Here is a 24,060-nt window from a genome sequence, read left to right on the forward strand (position 1 = left end):
TTCTAAAAGAGGCCACTATTATTTACATAAACAGGAGAAAAGAAACTACAAGTGGGAAGAAGAGATTTGAAGAGGCATATATAAATATTTAGACTTTGACATATGAAGAAAGAAAAATCACACCATTACAAGGAAGTCTGGATCCCTGAATGTGATTCACTGACCAACAACAAACACTTTGTTAGTGGTTATTTAGATTTTTCTCATTATTTTGAATTGGATATGAACCAGTGACTTTGTTGCTTAACACCCTGATTGATAACATTCAAAGTTATAAGGCTGCGAGCATTAATTATCAAAATTGCCGACTTGACAATATGCCGTGTAGACTATTTCTCTTATTCCAAAAAGTGAGTAAAAAGTGAGGTCTTATACTGTAAGTTGTTTTAGTCTGATCAAAAGTTTTTTTTTTAAAAAGTATTATATCTACAGAATGTCATATACAAAGTAAGAATTTCTGCAATTGTGAAACTAACCAGCTAATGTTTGGAATTCTTATTTTATTTTATTTTTTTTACCAAATAAATGATTAATGGATAGTTGAAATAGAGGTGTTTATATTATCTGCTTAATTGTTCATGGATCATTTTAGTGATTTCAGTCCGTTTGTATATCTATGCAGCTCATTATTAGCAACACCTTCACAGACAAAATTGAACAAGGATAAGGCAATATTCAAAAAGTTTATTTAAGAAACACTATAGAGATATAAATAATAGTGGTTACAGTGGGTCGTCAGTACCTTGCATGATGCTGCTAAAAAGGCAAAACGTCCATCGTTAACGAAATGTCTAAAAAAATCTACAGATCTACGATTCCCATTAGAAAATGACATCCTAGTAGAGGCATACTATATACATAATTATATACAATTTATAAGAAGAAAAAAAAACAAATAAATCCAGTTCTTCTGTATGAAGCAATGATTTTATGGTCAACTCTTGCATAATTGCAACATTTTCAAAAAAGGGCTTCTGCCTACAAGCACCAGGTGTCTTATGATACAAACTCTGAACTAAGTGTCAGTTAAGCAAAAGTGAAAAAAAAATCTGAATAGTGTTAATTCAACATGTGAGAAAGGAATTAAATCATTTGGCCACAAAGCAGAGAACTATGCTTGTAACCATCTCATCAGACATTGGCTCAGTGGTGCTTAAGACTATAAAATCAAAACATCTTTTCACCATCTTGTGCCAAATCTCATAGTGATGAAACTATTTGGGGTCAGTGTGTGATATGCTGTCACGGCTTTCTTAGGTCACACCTGTTTTCATCAAGCCCTGCCCTATGTCTACTCAATGTGTGTCAATCACACTGTGGAGCTGTTTTCTTTGCTGCTGCAGTGAAGTGAGTCCTCTGCTGGACAAGGACTGTTCTGTGCATTCCACACTTAGCAAAACAACAACTTCTGAGCCAGAAAACCAAAACTGCTGTCACATGGGGACTCATCAAATGTGGACAAAAGCTCTTCCATCAAATAAGGATGCTTCCCCTCTGTCAGGAACAAAACTGCAGAAAGTTGCATATTGTCTTTATACACAGTAAACATTAGTACAACCCTGCCTGTGTCGAGTAGGGTAAAAAAAAAAAATGAACTAACACTTGTTTTCTTGAAATGCGTCTTCCACTCACATTGCAGCTCACTGGCACTAAAATAAAAAGGTCTCACACAGATTGGTCCAGCTACCTCAGGTTATCCAGTTTCTAATATGGCTCGGGTTCAGTTTTCCTCTTTTTCTCATCCATGATATTAGTGCAGCAGTTCAGAGGGGTCTCGAACGTATCACAAAAAAAGAGACTGGTCCTAAGTGCCATTGTCTGTCATGCTGGAACAGTCTGGAGAGGCTGTTGTTGGGGTCGTTGGTTGATCTGTACTCTGGGATGGGGAGCCATCTTTAGGCCAGTGAAGTTGACTCAGACTCTGATGCAGCAAATCCAGTTCTGCTGGTAGGGGGATTCCCAGCTCTTGGTTGAGGGACAGAGCTTCAAAACAGTCCTCCAGCTTCTGGAAAGGTGGACTGGTGGAGGAGGAGGAGGGAGCAGGGTGGAGGGAAGCACACAGAGGTTAGTGATGTTAAAACCAGACTGACAAGGTTGAAAGAAAACATGAGGAAGCAATCTGGCACTGGAGGCGTGTCCCTATGTAGAGATGGCATCTGAAAGTCGTTTTTCCCTCCACTGCTTCTAAAGACTCCACTTAAAATACCTGGCTGGATACTGTGGACCTTTCAGTGAGTGATAAACACCATCCCTCCTATATATTCATTTACAGTTTTTCTACATTTCTTCTGACTGTGTGCACAGCTTCCTTGTCAGGTTAAAATTTACTAATCCAGTAAACAACTCTACAAAAATGTTGTAGAGCACACAAAAAGTGTTTTGCCAAGTGTGAGTGTATAAAGTGTAAGCCATTAACCATTACAATAACAACAGGTGCTCACCGGTTGTCAGGTGTGAGGTCACAGCAGGCCACAGCCAGTGGAAAGAAAGCTGGCGGACAGTCCTCTGGGAGGAATTTCTCCACAAACTTGCCCACATTCAGGCCAAAGTCCAAAGTCCGGGGGAGGCACTCTGGGTCTGCATAGACTTTCCCTATGATCTGGATCACAAGACAGAGGAGGTTAGGGTCACTAATCAATAGTGACACAGAGACACACATATCACAGTGTCAGCACTAGCATTTCCTTGAGTATACCATTGCATATTAGATCTATAAATACTTAAAACAAACATGCTTTTTGTTTAGTCAGCAATTATTGGTGCATTTAGTTATTTTGTTCGAAAATCAAAGCAGATGAGTTCTTACCTCACAAAGAACAATTCCAAAGGAGAAAATGTCCACCTTCTCATCATAGCGTTTACCTGAAAAATGATAAAGTAAAGGATTAAGCAAATGCACTCATTGACCATACTGGCAATAAACAGAACCTGTTATGCTCTTCCTTATTTTCAGTCATATATAATGTTACAATGTTGGATGTTCATTAAAAACGTGGCCAGTGTCACATATGCGTAAATGAACATATGCATAAGTAATCCCTGTAAGCAAAAGCACCCACCCTTCAGACTGCTCTTAACAACACTCAGTTTCCAATGTTTTTTTCTACTTTCAGCCAAATCTGATATCATGATCATCTGCTCCACACACAGCGTGCAAGTTCAGTGCTCCGCTCCGCTAACATCATGGCATTTTTCCATTGTTTTAAGGGGTAGTTATGACAAGCCATGACATGCCATAACTTGAGCCAAGTTGGCACACTGAGTTTTTTTCATTGCATAGTAGGGCAAAATGAAATTAATAGTCTACCTGTTACAGTCTACAGCTCTTCAAACATTATCATCACTGTAGCTGTTTCTGCTTGTACTATTCATGTTATTTATTCACTTTTAATAAGAAGCAGCTGGTGCATCCAGATATAAGATAACCGAGGAGTTTTATTTAACTCACGCAATCATGCAAAACTACTCTAGTGGAATCCCAGAATACAAATATACAGCTGGAAATGAGCATAATAGATTCCCTTTAAAATCAAGCTCGCAATTCAATCTGTTCCTCCTGCTTACCATTTAGCATCTCTGGAGCCATCCAATATGGGTTTCCAACGACGGTATACCGCTTCTTTCGGTCAATACGTCTGAACACCCTCTTCTTAGTGCACGCTTTTTCAGGTGGAGGTTTAACTTTGTCTTCTACGATGAGTCGTGACAGTCCAAAGTCAGCTACGACCACAGTGTTGTCCTGTAAAAAGACGATACTTAATGGTTCGCTGAACTTCATTTAAAATAAAAAAACAAAACAAAACAAAAAAAAAACTCTCTTTACAAAAATAACTGAGCAAACGTTGGTCTGTTTAAAATAGTATGGTTTGCAGTTAATGGAAGAAGAATAAATGCTTCAGCATGTCATGGAATCATAAATAAGTTAAATGGTCTTGGTGCTCTATCACAATCTGATTATATAACACGTTATTGTCTTGAGTTTGCAGTAAACTAGAAATTGCGCAACTCTTGTTCATAAAAGGCAACTGGGAACTGCTTTTACTCACAATTGAAAGCATGCCAACTTTTACTCAGCTCATGAAATTCCTCATACTCCTTATTGTTCAAATTTTGTGATGCATGTGTAATGGTTGGTAAAATGCCATGTCACTTACCAGTTTAACCAGGCAATTGTGTGAGTTGAGGTCTCTGTGTATGATGCTCATTGAATGAAGGTAGGCCTGCAACACAGAAAATTCCCACACAATTAATAAGAAAACCCCCTTGTATATAGTAAAACTTTACAGCACTCTACACAGTGACATCATCTTTGAGGGAAAATTGTAGCTCACTTTATGCCAGCTGTGACTAAGGTTTTGGTTATTTTGTATGACAGTGATTTGTACAATTATTTTTAGATTTAAGGAGGGCTCATCCCATCTCTGCGACACAACCGAAAATGTTGCACTGTGTCTTTAACTGCACAGCACTCTACGGCACATTTACATACATATAGATTTAACTAATAGTAACGTCTTTGCAAGAGGCCAACTCACCATGCCAGAGGCGATGCTCTTTGCAAAGCTCACCCTTTGATCCCATGGAAACGGATCCTGTTAACCCAGAATAAAAAAACAAAACAAAATCAAAAAGGGAGAAATGAAGAGAAGATCTCTCAGAGGCCATTATGAGGGGTGAATACAGTGAGCAGAATTAAACCTTTATAAATAATTTCATTATTATCATTAGAGGATAAGAAAACACTCCCTCTATTCATTGGGCCCGTGTGCTGAGCTGTGTGCTTCCCTTTATAAATAGTCAGCTTTGGGGGGAGGGGAGCTCTGTAAATTTCACCTGGTAACACTTTCTACAACTTTTCTCATTCTGTGTCTTGGCCTGTTGACATGCCAGCCAGCCAGCCAGCCAGCCACTATAGAGCCAAGAGCCCTCTATCAGTGCAGAGTTTACTTCAGGTCAGTCCCCTCCCACACAGCCCTGAGTCTCTCTGTAGTCACTTAGGGCTTTTTGTGCTCTTGTGTGGAAAGAGGAAAGGAGGAGGGTTAAGTGAATAAACTAGTTTAACTCACCATGTCTCTGATGAAATCCTTCAGGGTGCCTCCCTCGATAAATTCAGTTATCAAATTGAGCCTCTTGTCCTTGTATAGCACACCGATGAACTTCAAAACGTGGGGATGATCAAGGCTTCGCATTACTTTGACCTACATTGGGAAGAAATATAAGTAGAGTAAGAGAGAGGGCCACTCTTATAACTGCAAACAGATCATCACTAATCAGTTTCACATAGGTGACACTTAATCCATACGATAATCATCATAATGTTTTCCCAAAAGACTGAAACGGAAACCTCAAAATAACAAGGTACAAAGAGGTAATTGTTGGAACATGTGGCGTGCTTTCAGTTGTGAGTTTAATAGATCACAGCACCATGCAGAGCCAGAAGACTCTGTTTTGTCTGTGAGGAAGTGCAGGCCTCCTGCTGCAGATTACCTACCTCCTTGAGGAAAGTTTTCTGGGTCTCCTCATCACAGCGGATCAACTCCTTCATGACCATCACCTCTCCTGTGGCTTTATGAGTCACCTGTGAGCATGACAAAAGCAACAGATGTACTGTAACACCATTGCACAAAGAGAGTAGTCCAGGGTTAGGGTAAAGTAAGGTATTGATAGAAGGCAGACCTTGATGGCCTGTCCAAAGAAGCCTTTCCCCAAGATCTCGCCGTGGATGAGGTCACATGGTCTGAAGATACGATGAGAGCAGCTACTGGAGGATCTCAAAGATTCAGAGCGTCCAATGTCTCGTATGATAAAAGGCTGTTCTTTAGGAGAATTTGGCCCCGGGGACTTACATATGCTGTTACTGCGCCTGAAATAGAGAATATGGTCAATTTAAATTACAAAAACTATAAACAAGCATCACTTGCCTATTACAGATTATAAACTGTATATATTTTTTGTCTGTTCAGAGATCTTGAACAAACCTTAAAGACCTCCTTTTCAGAGTACCGTCATCAACCACGTCGGTTCGCTCCACGACTGCATTAGGCGAGGACAGGCGCATTCGGGAGGTTGCTGGGACTCCAAGATGGTTCCTGGGTGATCCCAGCCTGAGCCGGTCCAATCTCTGCCTGATTGGGTCATATTCTATAAGCAGCTGCAGTGTGTTGCTTGTGCGGTGAATCAGATCGTCCACCTAAAAGAACCCCAAAAGAGTTAGGGATTTAAAAATGATTAGTTCACACAAATGATTCTACTTAACATGAGTGAAGCATCTGTAGTGTAGAACAGTAATCAACCATTAAGGTGGGATGTTATACTGGAATGCGTTATTGGGAGAACAGGATAGGTGGGAACTTACAAACATAACAATAGAAAAAAATCAAAGCAATGAATCACGACTTAACTGGAAAGCATGTAATAGTGTGAGAGTGAGGTTGTGGGAATGAGCTTTTAAGTGCAGCAGTCTTTCCACATACCGTCCTCTCCCAGCTCAAGAATGTATAAATGATTGAGGAATGTGAGGAATGCCAAAAATCACATGTAGTTATTGTTTAATAAGAAAATAGCTTTGCAAATTGCACTCAAGGAATGGACTTGCCCTTAATGAGGACGCTAATTAGCTGAACTTGCTTAACTTGAAGAATTTGACATAACACTGTCACTCCATGAGTCTCAGAAGTGTTCATGAAGGATAAACCCACCTCCTCTTCCATCAAAGTCCCCACTGGAAGGCCATTAATCTCCAGGATCCTGTCCCCAACGTGGATGGCATTCCGCACCTCTGGACTAATAAGCATCCCTCTGACCCTGGTAGCAACACAATGCCAACATGTATATGTTATGTTGCGTTAGCAGGAATATGCATTAGCAGGAATATGCTGATTTCAAGACAGTATGTTACAGATCTGCTCTAATACATGGGCCTGCCAATCAGCCAGAAACCTAAGACTGAGAAGCATGACTTATCCTGCAGTAGCACACATATACACGCACACACATGCCCTGTTATTTAACAAACCTATAATCAATCTTACCTCAGCTATTACTAATACTGTCCCCACAGAAGAGAGAGACGTGCACTAAGGTTATCACTCATCATCAGGTGCCACTTACTCTTTAACTTGAACACTTGCTGAACCACTGACGTCCCTTAGCACTGACACAGAGAAGCCTCTCTTGCCGTTAGCTGCAGAAGGCATCGAGATGAGGGTGACTGTGTGGGGCAGGGAGTCTAGGATTGAGTCGTGTGAACGTTTTTCCAACATGGGTGTAAGGACCACCTGCTTGTAGCACTTTCCACTGCGTACAACAAAAGAGAGAGTCAATCATTATTACGTGTGTGGACATGTGCTTGTCTGTTAATTGTTAAGTTACTGTCTGCTGCATGTCTTCCTAGCTAATAATGTCAATATTGAAAACAGTTGTTTTTTAAAAGTCCTGTGCAAATGACTTACCAGTAGAGTTTTGATCGCTCAACTAAAGCGTAGGTATCTGTGTCTTCAATCACCACCTTGCAGCTCAGACACACAAAGCACTCAGGGTGATACTTGTGTTCTCCGGCCACCTGGAAACACATAGAAACCAGCTGATCTTCAAAACATCCATGCGACTCGAAGCACAAAGAAGTAATCCGCTGGTGACGAGACTGCTGTCTTGTTCTGCTGTGCTGTGCTCTGCTCGTCAGAGAGAAGTGTGGTCTGCTTAGTGTGTGTTTCTTTCTGTTCCTCTCCCACTGTGAGTCGTGACACAGTCATAACACCTGCTTTACTCCCAGCCTGTCTGGAATCTGCTATGATGTCACCACCGACAGCAGGTCTGAGCCACTCGTCTGGCTGACTTTCAACCCTCTGAAACCAGCTCACAAACTCTCATGTGCTTTCTCTCTCTCTCTCTCTCTCATTAACACTGCCTGACTGATTTCCCTTTCTGCAATTCATGTTACACACCCCCATTTCACCTGGCTTTTTTCTCCTCTCGCTCTCATGCGAGATGAGATCATGTGTCCGCCTCTTTCAACATCAAGGAATGATCATCACATACTTCAGCACAAAAAATGTTGCTTTCATGTTTAATTATCAAATAAAATTGTTTAAGCTTCATATTACAGGTGGCTCAGTGGAAAACTTGAACCTGCAGTTAAAGCTAAAGCTAGAGGTGTGATGTGGAGAAACTGAGGCAGGAAAAACTTTGTTGATGTTTGTTTTTAAATGTTCTTTCATTGTTAGAAAAAATTAAACAACATCAAAAATACAGTACGGCCTTTCATTAAATAGAGGATTCCATAACATTATATTAGGAATATGAACTCAATGAATGTACAAACCAAATGTCGTTTCAATCAGACCCTTTTCCCACACTGGCCACAGCTCTGAGTCAGTGCTGGGAAAGGATTCCCTGCTGCTTCAAAGAGATTAGAGTGATGTCAGCCAAATCATTGGGACATCTCACGAGTCTGTCTGTAACTTGTTGCTTCATTGCCAAGAACAGCACCACCACCAACACCGACCACAGTCATGACCTGCCTCAGGCTTCAACAGCTAGACAGAGCGGTACGAACTTGGCAAAACAAGATCAGAACTGATGACTATTAGGTAGAACTAATTTTGGAGAAGCTAAAAATGTCTAACTAGCAGATAAATGAGAAAAATGAGATGAAATACTTACTAAAAAGCACACCAACAAAAAAATACATCTCCAATCAATAAATAAACTAAGTCATTAAAAACAGGACAAACACAACAGTGTTCTGGACTTGACTGCTTGACAAGCAGTAGCCACTCTGCATGATCCTCCTCTGCTGATGGACCACAATGACTCTCTTTCTGGCTATGGGGATGCAGTGCCAGTTCAGCTCTGCCAAAAACACTCTGGCTGATGAAGCAGGATGCCAATACTAAATAGAGGAGTCCATTATGTGTGTTGCTTGGTGGCAAAAAGAAAAACTTCAGTTTAGTTCCATGTTAGACAAGTGGAGACAAAACAACCCCACCAAGAGCTGCTGCCACCTAAATTTTATGTTCCGGCTTGTAGATACTAAATTAAAACCAGATGGATATTTGGAAGTAATTCAACATACCACTTTATCTGGTGGCAGTTTTGATTTCTCTTGTTCTATGTCATACGCACCATACCCTCTACTGGGTTTTGCTATGGGTTTATGCTTACAAGACCCCAGCTCAGTACCTGCCCAGATACCATGAAGCACCCTCTCCAGTAAAGTTTCAGCACTCTCACTTCTATTCTCCTTTTTCTACTAGCCCACCTTGAAAATGTATTCCCCTGCCAACTTTGTCCACCATTCTGTATCGTAGAAGAACTATCATCTTCATCATCACATTGAATAGCAACTAGTTTATCCTGCACTTCACCTATGGTGCTGCTGGACTCCCATGGGTCCTGATTCCTCTACCTAGGTTAGCAGTATCAGATTGAGGCCAACTCCTGTGCTCCCTATCTCTGAGCAATGGCTGCATTTCACAGAGTCTGTTCATTCCCTCTATGCTAACCCAGCTCAAATGGTGGAGGATATGATGGCCCAGTCCAAGTCTTGGGCCAACTATGACAGAGAGGATGACTGTCCAGTCTCTGAAGGGGAAGATTCTGCTTCCCTCTTCAAGGATGATGATGTGCCACCAACCTACTGTTATCCTCTGGATGACCTGTCCGGTTTGCTCAACTCAGCAGTTGGGAGGATGGAGACCCAGCTGCTTTCCCAGTCGCTGGCAAAAACTCCCTCTAAGAATTTCACTGCAGGCCTCCTAACTCAGCCACAGAGGATGCCTAGTACTTGTGCTGTCATCCCATCTTCTCTTACGCACAGTGTGAGTGGGCTTTTCCACTGACCACTAGGCCTATGGCAATGCCTTCCTGGCTGTATTCTACTGTTGAGGGCTGAGAGAGGAACAAGGGGGTTCCCCCCATTGAGGATGCAGTCAGGGTCTGCTTCCCCCCCTCCATCTCCTTCTAGCCAGGCTAAGGTGTGCCATTGCTCCTGTCCGAAAGGGACAGACTAACAGTTGCCTTTTTCGACTGCTGTTACGCCGGTTCTGCCCCGGGAGTGTCACTGGCAAACAATATGGCCTTCCTGACAGGATTGTGGGACGGCCACTGGAAAACTGAGCTGTCAGCAAATGGCATGGTTAGCACAGCTAGCTGCCACCATTTTGGCATGGCCACCTCTATATTTAGATGTCGCATCAGAGGTGAGAGCCGTGTGAAGGCTGTTCTGGCCCAGACACAAGATGACCAAAACACTACCGCAGCGCTGTGTTCCTGGCAAACCAGCCTGCAGTGTGACATGAGTGCTTCCTCAACAATAAATAGTTCTTGTCTTTGTCTAGTAGTTCTGGAGGGCGGTGTGCTGCCATTTCTTGCTGCATGCAGCCTGAGCTGGGCATACCTGGGCTGGCAAAAACCGCTATCATGATGGCCGACCACTTCTGTGTATGCTTATGATGATGGAGGTGTGTACGAGGTGCACGCTATCCTGACTGGCCTTGCAGCCCCAAGGAAACACTTGGACCAAAACATTACAATAGTTGAGCAGTTTTCCAGACAGAACAACCACAGGTGAGAGTTCTTTCTTCTCAGAGTGTCCACAACGGACCTAAACGAGAGGATACTTAATCTCTGTGAACATATCAGTGCAGATCATAATGTGAGTATTACACAGTGAGTAATACATAAACAGCCACCACACCACAATAGACTGGGCATGATGTGGCTCCAAAAACTGCTCATGTTCTAGACTGTTCCTACTAGATCCTCTGTGTACTTGGGGAAGTGAACTGTGGAGAACTTCTGTACAGAAGCAACAGAATGGGGCCTCAAGGGGGGAAACTAATTCACAAGTGAGGCTGAGGGCTCAATCGGCAATGTTTAGCAGCAGTCTGTGTAAAGTACCACTCATCTGTAAATGTAATCGTCACAAAAACAGCACCCCCGTCTTTTAATGCGTGTTAGTATTAATCTCCAGCGGGTGGGAGAGACCGAAACACAGAGAGCATTGACACGCTCTGTGGGCATTCTGGTATTATTTAAGTAGGGGGGGGGGGGGGGGTTGTTGGCAATTGGCGTTATATGATCGTGGCAAGGCACAGTTTGAAAGCCTGGCAATCACATGTAGCAATGTAGCAACAGTCTTGAGACAGTGTTAGACTCAAGCATAGCATTGACAAAACAGCAGCCAACGGTAAAAAGAACTATGGTACTATAAGTTCTATGGTCCATGGCCATGATGTAACACTCATTCCACACCAGGAAACTAAATTGTGAGAGGTAATGAGTAATGTAATAAATACTGGTGAAACGAAAAGTTTAATTAAAGTTTGACCTCGCAGCTAACAATGTTAGCATTAGTGTCTATAAATTTGGAAGCAGCAGATGTAAAGATATTCTGACTTTTAGTCCTAGACCTAGTATATCAAAACTTCTTGATAGTATTACACTCCCCATTATGCAACTACATAGCATCTTTTGTTAATTAATGCCCGCAAATACCAACATCTTTCAAACTTTATGAGAAATGTGTAGCCTCAAAACCCAAGCTAATAAACAACCCTGATGACATCATAAGCATTTTATCCACCCCCAATACAAAGCTTCTCCAGAGCCCTTAAATCTTAAAATATGAGTGAAGCTGGGGAGATTTTGGTTCAGAAGGAAATAATGTTGTGACATATCATCAGGTTGAGATTTTTTCCTATGGTTCAAAATGACTTACAAACTACTTCTGACACTAAAGGGTTTACAGTGTAGAATCATAAGTGCAGCAGACTTACCATAGCAGGTCCAGTCATGAGCAGAGAGCAACCATGACAGAGCTCTCCAAACTTCTCCCAGTAGTGTTTGCGACAGTACAGCTTACTGTCCTTCTCATAGTACCAGTTGGTCAGGTGATCACAGCACACAGAGCACCTAAGAGCACATAAAAAAAAGTCTTGGTAACATTTGTAGAGAACAAAGGAAAAATTAGGGGCTTTTTTCAGCTGTAAAGTATATCACCTTCAAGATAACATGGCAGAGACCCAGAGGCCTGCTATAAAATCTGTTGATAATTCAAAGGTATGTGGGTGATGTCTGAAAGATGCTCATAAAGCACTGATTCAGCTGCTCTCTCACACAATAACAGGTTAACATGATAAACTTTTTCCTCAACAAACCTTTTTGTACATTTTTTTTTCAAATAACTCACATTACATACATTACATACCAGTAAATGGTTTTAAGTAATAAAAAAAGAGTTCAACACCATCACTCATATATTTTTAACTTTGAGGTTAGAACATTAGCTGGGGGCATGTTCCCGACAATGACACACTTGCGTACTTTTTCTGTGAGTTTAACGAAGTAAATACCTCCCTGCCTGAAATGTGCTTGGTCTTGCATGTTTGCCATTACTTGTGCTGTGTTATAAGAACGTTTTATAAAAGGAGAAGAAGCGGCAGCACAAAGTGTAATTCCACTTTTGAGGAAGGATAATCTGGCAAGCTGTGCCCTCGGCATGGCACACCATCACCAAAGGCTGCCAAATACTTTGTCAATTTCCAACACCTTAATAGTCTCCAGTTGTTTAAGGGAGAACTGGAGCAACACTTATAGTCAACGGACTATAAGCTCCTGTTAAAAATAGGCCCAAGAAAAAAAAAGAGAAACTCTATGGAAGGCAAAGTTTTCAGGTCATTGGAACCAACACTTACACTTAATAATGCTCTCACTGTGCATTTTCTTATCTGTGTAAGTGAAAGTAATAACAAAGCACCTTGTTTACCTTGCGTTCAAAGATGCAAATAATAATAATAATATAATAATAATATGCTGGGCTAAATCAGGGACCATAGTCACAAAGTGTCCTAGTCTTGCTACCCATCCTTCTCTTTGGTCAACTGTAATTACACAGAAATCTATAAACAGTTTTAAAAGAAAATTATAAAAAAAGAGTTGGAAATAATAAATTCCTTATTATTGTTGTTTCCATAATGTTAAACCACAAGTTGATTGATCCAAGCTGTCACCTGAAAAGATAATTGGCAAATTAAAGGGATTTTTATGGCCACAGACTTTGGGACAAAATGTTCAGAGTGAGGAATGCTGAAGCTGTCAGCAGACTGGGAAGCACCTGCAGGCTATGAACGTTCCTTGAACAAGCTCCACTGGTTATGCAAAACAATGGCAGCAGGTTGGACTGCCAAAATACAATCAAGGATGAATCACTGTCAGAGATTGAGTTACTGAAATGTCTGCAGTCCTGTTTTTTGGGGATGCTGCTGCATTCAGACAGTTTCTCTGCTTTTTTGTTTTCACCTTAGTTTCTGAGTAATTTGAGCAAGGACACCGACAAAGACTTCAGGTGGAGTGCAGAGAAATGCATCACAATGAATGTCATCGCTTCGCTGTCTGATGTGTAATTGAAACTACTAACTATTAACTCCCAATTAAAAACAGGAATAAAACAAGCTGTTTACAGGTTGTTTACAGGATGTACAACAACAATAAAACTTTTACCAACACTTTTATGGTTTTCCCAATTAGCAGCCATTTCTTCTTATTCAGGGTTATGATCCAACCTACCATGACAGTTAGACCTCTGCTCATGATGTTGCCCTTTTTGCCCACTCGCTTATCTGTGATGATATTAAGAATATAAAATCAAACTCTTACACAACAATTTCGAGTATGCAAGATGAAAGTCAGAATTATTACTCCGAATGCGTTTTTTGTGCATTTTTATTATTTTCAGTCCACTACTGCCAGCAGCCTTTAGTTGAGCCCCATGCATCATGTTGCTCTCTTCACTGCAGGTATAGTTGATCCAGGCTTATTGACTTTGGCTCAGATTCCAGATATTTTGAAGTTTTCTGGCGTTACTTAAGAAAGTTTTATAGAGAGACGAGTGCATGTTTGATGTCTCTATTGTGGAGAGAAAATCAGAGAGCAGAGGAAGCACTGAGGTAGAGGCAACGTTTCAGTCGTACACATCAAGTGGCATCCATGTTAATGTCTTTATGTCAAATAATGCAGGAAAACAGGGAAATGTTCTTTTTGAGATGAACACAGGAAATATCTAGAATGAACACACGGTCAGTATAATAATGAATTCAGCCTGATTCTTCATGCAGGGACATGATGAGGGGAAGTGGAGCTGAAAGTTTGTCAACTTACACATAGTAACTTAGTAATGGTGGCTGTGCTGCTTTGGTGAAGAAGAAGAAATGCATGTATGGCCAGAGATGCAATGTAATCAAGTGATGTCTGAGAACAACACCTTGAGATAGTGACATCACAGCCCTCGATCATTACTGTCCCCTGATGATTTCATCTATGGCTTTTGTCTGAATGTAGACCCTTCTCCTGTTCTGACTCCTTGTCAACTGTCCACCTAAGAACCACTTCCCCCCCACCAAGTTATCATTTGATTTCATCTCAGTGTCACACTGTAAGGTCTAAATGCAAATGCTCTACCTTCCTGCCTTGTGTTTCTTTGCTGATCACTGCCTTGGTCTTACTGTATAAAATGCCTCCATTTCATTTGCTCTGGGTCAGTCCACTGTCTCAGACCCACTCTGTATCAGTGTGCTCACCGATGTCCCGGGTATCAATAAACATCCAACACCACAGCAAACTCTGAACAAGGACTTGAGTGAATTTCTTCAACAATACACAACATACTCATTTCTGTTGATGAAATTTTAACAGTAGCCTGTTCTCACGACTGAGATCTTATGTAATCACAATTATGTTAGCATAGGAATTTATGTCAGCTAATAATGCCAAGCATTACAGGAATTTAGAAACAGTGTCACTATTATACAGTTTGTCCACATGTTTATTTTTTTACTGTAAAATATCTACTCATATCAGTCACAATTCTTTAATATGGAATTTAGCAGAAAAGTGTTTATTTATGTCGAAGACCACACATCTGACAAAATACTGTTATCTAATTTTTTTTTTACTGTCAAATACCAACCTTGGTATCGGCCATAAAAATCAAGTATTGCTCCGGGTACAGTACATATGTCAGTATCACTGTTGGCTGGTAAAACCAGTGCACTCATTTTGTCCCAGTAAAAAAGGTACGCACAAGGAAGAGACTTGTGGAAAGTTATATTACAACTATTACAACTGGTATGTCTGACACTCAGTATCTGTCCAGGGGTGGCAGGGAAAACATAACCCTCCACCTTGTCTGCCTTGTTTTTAAGAAAAATAATTCTAAGTAAAAAATAATGGCCCTATAATATATCAAAATTAAGTACTGTGAGGGAGCTTATAAAAACACCTTACTTCCTTCTAACCATGCTGGTGAATGGGAGGCGGGCACACTAATCTCAGGTGGTTCTTCAGTGAACAATGCAATAGTTCTGCCTGCACAAACACTACAAAACAAACATTACTCATTTCCTTAAATCCACATTCCTGCTGCAGTGTATTCCAACAAAGGAGTAGAGACAGTAAGAGAAAGACCTTTGCAAGCGGCCTTTAAGACCTTCGCAGGGAGTGTTTCGCTTTTCCTGGCTCCTTATCTCAGGGTGTGTGACTGTTGTGCTCCTACTTTTCTCCATAGCAACCTCTCTCCAAGAAATGACAGCACTATTTTTTTCATTCATATCACAGGAACAGTCTGTGCTGTAAATCTAATTAGGCTTGGATCACATGCTAAAAGATACCCTTTGATTTCAATCAGCTGATTTTTGTTATGACATGCAGTTAGAGGTGCAAAAAACCCCAATTGTTTTCATTACTGATTTCACTGATTGATTTTTATTATTTTTTGTATTTTATTTGGCAATTTGATTTGTCAATTGTTTTCTCAATTAATAGATTTGTCAATATTAATGTAAAAAAGTAGTAAAATTGTCCACACTTGACTTTCCAGAGCCCAAGGTGGAATATTGAAATAGCTTGGTTTTGATGGACTAAATGTTCAAAAGATTATCACATATGACGAAGAAAAAAAGCATCAAATCTGCACGTTTGATAAACTAGAATAGAATAGAATTAACTTTATGGTCCAGCCAAGGCAGGAAAATTGTCCTTGGTCTCACCCAGGAATATATAAACATGAACATGTCCGGGAAAACAAAAACATCACATTTACAGAACAAAAACTTCTCAATTGTGCAACATCATGCATTCATACCCATGGTGTACAGCCTACGCACCCACATTTAAGTGTACCATAGTTTGTTGACCATATTAATTTAGGATGAGAAAAACCTTTGTACATCCTTTTCTCTGCTAGGAGTATTCTGTAGCGTCATCCTGAAGGGAGCAACTCAAAGGTGGGAAGTGAAGGAATGTGTTTGTCACTGATGATTGACAGGGCTTTCCTGTGTACAGCTTTACTGCAAAGGTCAACTAATATCTTTTGTGGTGGCCTGGTATCTTCCCTGCTGTCTTAACAATCGTAGTCAGCTTGTTCCTATTACTAAAGTCAAATTCTCATGCCAGACAGCGATATTAAAAACAAGGATGGTCTCTATCAGGCTGACATACAAACTTTCCAAGACGTCAAGACTGACCCCAAAACCTTCAGTTTCCTAATTCAAAACAGTCTCTGACTAGCTTTCTTATATATAAAAAGAACAATGTCTGTGAAACTCAGTTTATCATCTATGGGTTCCTGGATATTTAAAACTTTGACAGTTTCCACAGTTTGGTCACACTCAGTTTTGGTCTCACTATCAGTGATGAGAGTTGTGATGTCATCTGTCATCTACGGTCATATTACAGTTTCGATCTGTAACTAATCTGTGTCTCTCGTCAACCTGCAGATAATTTATTGGAGTAATTGAGAGCCTATCAGCAGATTGGTCGGCTACTTTTATTGGTTGATACTGGCTTATCACAGATATATTGCTATAGTATTGGTATCAGCGTTGTCTGATATGAGCCTCTTTTTTCTTTTTCTTTTTAAAGCTGGAGTGTAAAACTTTTGTTTCCCCCTTCTGGCAGTGAGAGTAAACATAAACACTGTTGATACTTGCTTACATCATTGGCTCCACCATAGCGTCCTCCATCGCTACAGTTGCAGCTGTAAAACAGTGGATAAATTGTTTTAAGTTTCACACAACCCCCCGAAAAGAGGCATTTAACATCAGACTTTAATCCATTTGGTCCAATTACATTTAGAAAGTCTGGAAGAGGCACACAATAAAATTATTTTATCCCAATTTAACTTAGCAGAGAGCTAACCGGAAGTTAGCTCTAAATCTCTGCCCATAGAGCATGCACAGAATCAATTCATTTGGCCAGTGCAGGAATGTCAAACCTGACACAAATGATAAGTGTTCCTAATATTTTACCCCCCTCATGTATGTTCCTTTGTTTTTTCAACATTAATTAACAATGGCCTGGACTTACATCACTGTTGTAATTTGGAAACCTGAGTAATATAATAAGAAATATAATTTTCAAAGAAAAAAGGCTCACTAGCCATGTCGTCAGCATATTTAAATAGCTTGAAACTGCTGTTGTGCAGTATCATTTCATTGGAGTGCAGACTAGTGCTGGAGATAAAACACTGCCCTGTGGGGCCCCCCGTGTTAAATACAAGCTCATCACAGAGTAACAGACTGTTTGTGAGCGGTCAGTTAGAAAATCCTTGACCCAGTGCACAGGGCCCCTGCTCACCCTGAAGTCCAGAAGCCGCTGCAAGAGGAGTACATGAATTTGAATCGTATAACAGCCAGTCAACTTGTTTCAGCACCACATACAATTATTATAATACACAGGTGGAAAATGTGGCACCAAACAGTGAAAGCAGCATTAAAAGAGAAATATTGATTCTAACAAAATGTATTCAATAGTTTAGCAACGTTCTGCATTTTATTGTTAATATTTATTCTTTCTTTTCTGCAGCCATGAGCTCACAGATATAGGGGATAAAGGATAAGTGCATATCTGTGTTGCTTATCTGCCAAAGTTGACAATGGGTGGAGAAACAACAGATGCACAGGTGTACTGCATGGTACATTTAATTAACATATTAACATTCAATCATACAATGTGTCATGTATAGAAACGCTGAGCAGGCCCAGTCATCGATTTGTATCAAGATGGCAAGAGGAAAAGATCTGATTGACTTGGCAAGAGGGTCAATTGTTGGGGTACAGATGGCAGGAGCTCCAGTTACAAAGACAGCTCAACTTGCTGGTGTTTCAATAGTAACAGTGATTAAAGTCTCTGCATTTAGATCTATGGGAAAGACATGAGGAAATAGGGTCGTAATTGCGGTTGACAGCACACATTTGATGACCATGATGCTTGTGCAATAGTGCGATATGTAAGAAAAAAAACAGAGGAGCAATTCTTCCACAGGTGACTGAGAATGTCAATGCAAGATGTCATTAGACTGTGTCAGTGAGAACAGGCTGTGGACAATTACATAGAGAGGGACATTATAGTAGGGTGCAGTGAATAAACCCCTCATTACAAAGATGAATGCACATTTGAGAGTTCAGTGATACAAAAACCATGGGCACTGGTCTACAGAGAGGTGGGAAAAAAATATGGTCAGATGAGTCATCCTTCACCATATTCTCAACAAGTGGGTGAATACATGACCCCAGTGGCTCTGTTATGCCATGGGGGGGGGCATTTTTCTGACTGGTTTGGGTCTACTTGTCCCCTTAGAGGGAAGGGTAAATGGAAATCAATACAAAGTTGTGAGTGATGGACTTTCTCCTATGATGAAACATTTCTATCCTGATGGGAGTTGTCTCTTCCATGATGACAGTGCTCCCACGAGGGGTCACTGAAAGGTTTGGGGAGTATGAAAATTATGAATCATATTAATCATATGCTATGGCTTTTGCAGTCAGCAGATCTCACCACCTATGGGAGGTTTTGGACTCAACCGTTAGCACTCTCCACCATCATCACCACCACCATCAAAACACAGAATGAGGGAATATCGTTTGGACAAATGTAGTTCCATCACTATTATCATGTGTGGCCCAATGTGATGATTATTTCTACAGCTTTAAACAATTTCCACTTAAGTATCATGGAAATATCAAAGAAGAAAAAAAGAACAACCCCAAAACAAAGGTTTCTGGAGTCAGTGTCTGAGACAGCGGACTCACATCTCTGAATCGCCGTCTAGGAATGCAAAACACAGTAATGGAGCATGCCGTTACCTATAGGCCTCAATAACACTGCCAGGTTTACTGGAACAAGAGTGACGTCAGCTTGTAAGAATGTTATACAAGGTGGAGGTACACAGAGGGCAGAATGGCAACATGTGGACAATAGACAATAGGAACAACACAGGAGGTATCACATTAAAGACATTTTATTTTGGCTGGACAATTTCCTGTAAAGAGTGCAGAGTTGCCTCCTTAAGCAAAATAACTGTCTCTCAAAAATGTGAGCGGTGATTAGTGTGTGAAATTATTGGAATGGCTGTGATATCTCAACCCTTGTAATGAAAAATACATTATTCAACCCCAGAAATTGGACAGACAGAGAGGAACAAACAGCAGCCCATTTAGATAAGTGAAAAGTACTGCTGTCTGGCTTCCCACACACACACACACACACACAAAATATCTAATATCAACAAGTTTATAAAAATGAGTAACTTAAGACGTATCAGACAAATGAGGTCGCTATCAAGGAGGATGCCAAAAAATGTGAGGGATTATTAAAATACAGGGGAGGGAGAGGATCAATAGTGATTAACACTCTGCGTCATGAACTATGCCTGTAATACGATTTTTAAAAAAGTTGCTGAATTTGTTATTGTGGAGCCAGTGTTTGGAAAGAGTGAAAGCCTGGGTTATGTAAGGACAGGAGCACAGTTAGATCCTGGCTCAAAACTTCCCAGAAAGCTATTTCAGTTGTCAGAAATAGACAGGAGTCAGAAGTAAATCTGTTCTATTCCTGAAGCTTTTTGGAAATGCTAGAAGACCTCCAGAGCCAAAGCCCAGTCATAAAAATCAAAGGATCTGCAGATACACTCTGCAGTGTGTGGCCTCTGAGGAAAAGGCTGCACTTAATTCAGCAACATTCACAGATGCTCACCTTTTCATCCTGGTTTATAAAGTCAGTGTCAAATTAGGCATAGTAACTACTGCACGCAGTGTGATCAATAAGTGCTGTTTTTGAACAGAGTAGGCCTAATGATTATTTTCTTGATTAATCTATTAGTTGTTTTCAGAGTTTCACCAATCCAACTCTTTCAATCCCGATACCCAGGCTTTGGGTATCAGCTGATACTGAGTGCCAATCCAGTTAAGCCAGTGTTTAATTAGTAAGCTCTATGCTTCACTGGAGTGGAAGAGACTCAGATCAGCCTACTGTGACAACATCAGGCTTGATTTAAACATTGCTTTTCTAACTAAAACTGTGAAACTATAAACACATATATATAGTTATTTATTAACATAATGGTATCTAAAACCTGATTGACCCCATTGTCATTGATACTCGATCCAGCTATTTGGCTCAGTACCGATATCTGATATTAGTATTGGTGCATCTAGTTATTTGGTCCATAAAATGTCAGTAAAAGATTAAATATGTTGATCATTATTTCTCAAAGTCAAAGGTGATGTCCTCAAATGTCTAGTTTTGTTCTGATCAATAGCCAACAACTCAATTAAATTAAACTAAAGAAAAAAAATCACATTAGAGAAGGTGTAATTGGAGAATTTTTACATTTTCTTCTACAGAAATGACTCAGAAGGATTGATTATCAAAAATATTTGGCAATTAATTTAATAGTTGTCAACTAATCAGTAAATTGACTTATCATTGTAGCCCTAAATCAAAGTAATCTTATGGTGAGAACCAGTGAATGTCACTGTGTTAGTCACAGGGAAGACCCTGCTGGCATGTACAGTATGTCGGCATCCAACCACAAGTTCACTGCCCCACACGTGGATATCTCCCAACGGGACAGTGACCTGTGCACACCAGAAAGCTCACATCAGCTCCAGTGTGGCAATCATTAAGCCTCAGAGCAGAGGCAAATAGCAAAGACCTCCCTGCATGTGAAGACCATTTTAACCAACCAATCTAAATTCAAGAACCTGGAGCATCCCCATGCAGAGGCACAATCAGTGGTGAATTGTTCAAAAACAGATCTAGGCCCATGTTTAGGCTACAAAGCAGAAGCCTCTGGGATTATCCACAAGGCCATTTGTAAGTACACCCAAAAAGGGGGAAACCAACATGTTGACCAACAGAAAAACCCAATTGTATTCATATCAATGCAAACTGTTCCCTCACTTCTTTCTCCGTAAACAAAGCCTTCTCTTATCGCATGGTGGCTGACAAATCAGTGCCCTCTACAGTGCTATCACAGGCTGTTAACTGCGAGGCGTTTATAAAATCATAAACTTACTGAAAGCAGGCGTTGTGCCAGGTGTCCTGCAGGACTTTCATGTGAAACGAGTCTTGAATTCTTCCTCCACATCCCGCACAGTAGCATTCATCTGTACCTGAAAGAAACATCATTTGAGTACTCTTTATGTAGCACTGTAGACTTTAAAATCCTGCTGTTAAAACTGAGTAGCTGAGGATGAAGTTAGTAAATGATAGGTATGTTCGACGTTATATAAAACACAGCTTTTTATCTTGCAGCATTGTATAAACTCAGTGTGTAAAACGAGAAGATCGCAGCTCGGACACCACGTAACCCCTCATCAATATTTAGTTACAACCTGAAATATGTCTCACCTTCTGATTCCTCCATCTACTTTCTGTGTGTCGTCGATATTCAGATCCTTGTCTTTTTTTGTTTTTTTAAAGACTGTTCATACTGAAGCAGCAGGACTGTGAAGAGAAGAGCAGCTTCAATGTTTAATTTCTCTCCGTCGTCTCCTCGGGATTCCCAACTCTTTGAATACGGCAGGAGGAAAACACAAATCCCTTCACTTCTCCACAGAAAAAAGTAATCTAAAACTCCTCCTGGACGGAGCTGCTTTCTTGCGGCTGGCAGGATAACTGACTGACGTAATGCAGTCTACAAATTCCTGTACGGAGAGCGGAAGGGCTCAACATGGCTCAACGCTGCACCTGGAAGCAGGAGAATAATGTGGTTTTGGCCCCAAACTGGGAGGAAAGAACAGAGGCGCCATCTGCTGTTCAAAACTGAGTACTACACACACATAATAGATTACACATACTGTACATTTTCAGTAGAACAAGAAAAATCCCTGATTTGTGGATTATAAAACAAACACACTCTCTCACACACACACACACACACACACACACACACACACACACACACACTTTTTTTGAGATACTAAGTCAGACATAATACATGACAAAGTTTTGAGAAAGTTTCTCATTATTCCGTCCTACGGGATCTTTTTTTTTTTTTTCACCCCATTAACACGCTTGATGGTAAAAAAGAAAAGAAAAAAAAACACTAAGAATAGATTATTAATAAGGCTTATAGCAACCCCTTATTACGTTTATAAACTATCTGATACATTAGGGATGATTTCTCATAGTGATCTTAAAGGCTGAAATCAGGTGAGATTAAATGAACCAGACATTCATTTTCAAGTTTTCCGTAATTATCCTGTGATCTCGACCTTTTTGTCCTTTAAGTGAATCCAGATCCAAAATTCAACTCTCCAAATAGGCTAACTCCCTTACAACCAATCAGCTGATCTTTTGGGGACAATCTTGGAACAAAATATATCATATTAAAACAAATGTTCAACTGACTACAAAACTGCAGTGAGTTAAAGTCGTACACAAGTCAGCAGCGCTACTAAAAAAAGGACGTTTGTGAGTATAATTATTCTTGAATGAAAAGGTGACGTAATGATGTGCAGACTCCGATGATTGGTCGACCATGTGGGCCAATCATTGATGTGCATGACGTGTAGAGCAGCGCTGCAGTAGTGTTTGTATGAACCGGTAGCTGTTTCTGCTTTTACATCATCTGCTTTTACATCATCTGTCTTTCTGGCTGGAGAGAGCGCCGAAGTGTATTTTTTCAGACATAGTGAAGTGAGTCATTTAGATATAAAAGCAGCTGCCAGCATTAAACTACAGAGCAAATCAATCATTCCACTGCACATCATTTAACTCGCGTACCTTTTTAAGTTGCATCTGTTTAAATGCCAAGGTCACGTAAATGTTTCCTTATTCTACATTTTCTTTTTTCAGTCAAACATCCACTTAGATTTTACTCTACGGAGAGTATGGGAGGTGTGATGGAGAGAAAAAAAATTGTATTGTCTTATTATCGTTGCCTATTAACTTAGAAGAAAATCAGACAAGGACCCTCAACAAGCATTTCATAACATTCAGACCACTTAGACATTAATATTCACATCTATGTCTAGTGAAACAACAGGTAATGGTGATGTAATGATAAAGGGTTAAGGTTACTACGTAGCCTATGCTGCTGTATCATTACTGGATAATGCCACAGAAAAAAAAGGTATCAATAAGCATCTGCCAGTGTTCGGATCAGAGTTAATCAGGAATAGGTTAATGAATCTAGAAAGTGGTTAGTGATCGATTTACGGAAAATTGTAAACTAACATTACCTAAAGATTCACTAATAGTATCCCCCTGTCTGTTTCTCTATCAAGCGATCATATAGTCCTCCAATATGAGTTGTTAGAGAAATAACACATCAACCATCATTCCTCACTCGTTCCTTAACTACACACACTTTTGTGTACCGTGTTGTACTTTTGTACATTTTAAACTTTACTATATACTATACAATACAGTTTCTAGGAATGTATATATACATTACTCAAGCTGTAATTAACGGCATACGTAACACATAACATTTCGTAATTTTACTATTGCAGCAAGCCAACAGAAAGTGACGTGAATTCAACTTCCAGTATAGATATCTTCAGAATAAAAGCTAAATCAGTGTAGCCTGTGAGCATCTTACTGAATTTTATTGCAGCTGTTTTGGTCATATTTTAAATGTCAATGGTTTACCAATGTTTCAGGATTTGGGAGTGAGCTTAACAAAACCAGGAAATACAATTTATATTGCAATAATATAATGTTTACAGTATGTTTGACTTTCATAAGAATTCCATGGTACATAATTTGCGTTTTCTTGGA

General features: G+C 40.2%; 1 protein-coding gene across 1 annotated transcript; it reads right to left on the bottom strand.

The window, feature by feature from the left end:
• Positions 1-939: 939 nt before the first annotated feature.
• limk2 (LIM domain kinase 2) lies at positions 940-21,809 on the bottom strand. Its single transcript, XM_053325861.1, has 16 exons — positions 21,685-21,809; positions 21,350-21,446; positions 11,778-11,913; positions 7,452-7,561; positions 7,111-7,296; positions 6,699-6,804; positions 5,979-6,190; positions 5,677-5,863; positions 5,492-5,578; positions 5,067-5,198; positions 4,536-4,592; positions 4,155-4,220; positions 3,565-3,739; positions 2,807-2,862; positions 2,442-2,599; positions 940-2,018 (listed from the first exon to the last, which is right to left on the bottom strand). The coding sequence occupies exons 1-16, from the start codon at positions 21,698-21,700 to the stop codon at positions 1,805-1,807; spliced, it is 1,995 nt and encodes a 664-aa protein (XP_053181836.1). The 5' UTR covers positions 21,701-21,809; the 3' UTR covers positions 940-1,804.
• Between the last annotated feature and the right edge of the window lie 2,251 nt (positions 21,810-24,060).

This window comes from Scomber japonicus, chromosome 9 (assembly GCF_027409825.1).
Source record: "Scomber japonicus isolate fScoJap1 chromosome 9, fScoJap1.pri, whole genome shotgun sequence".
NCBI classification, from domain to species: domain Eukaryota; kingdom Metazoa; phylum Chordata; class Actinopteri; order Scombriformes; family Scombridae; genus Scomber; species Scomber japonicus.

Excerpts from the sequence above, each read along its gene's own strand:
- limk2 (XM_053325861.1), bottom strand. Across the intron at positions 7,562-11,777 it reads TCATGACTGGACCTGCTATG|GTGGCCGGAGAACACAAGTA; the intron begins GTAAGTCTGCTG and ends ATGTGTTTCCAG. Across the intron at positions 2,019-2,441 it reads GACCTCACACCTGACAACCG|TCCACCTTTCCAGAAGCTGG; the intron begins GTGAGCACCTGT and ends CTCCTCCACCAG.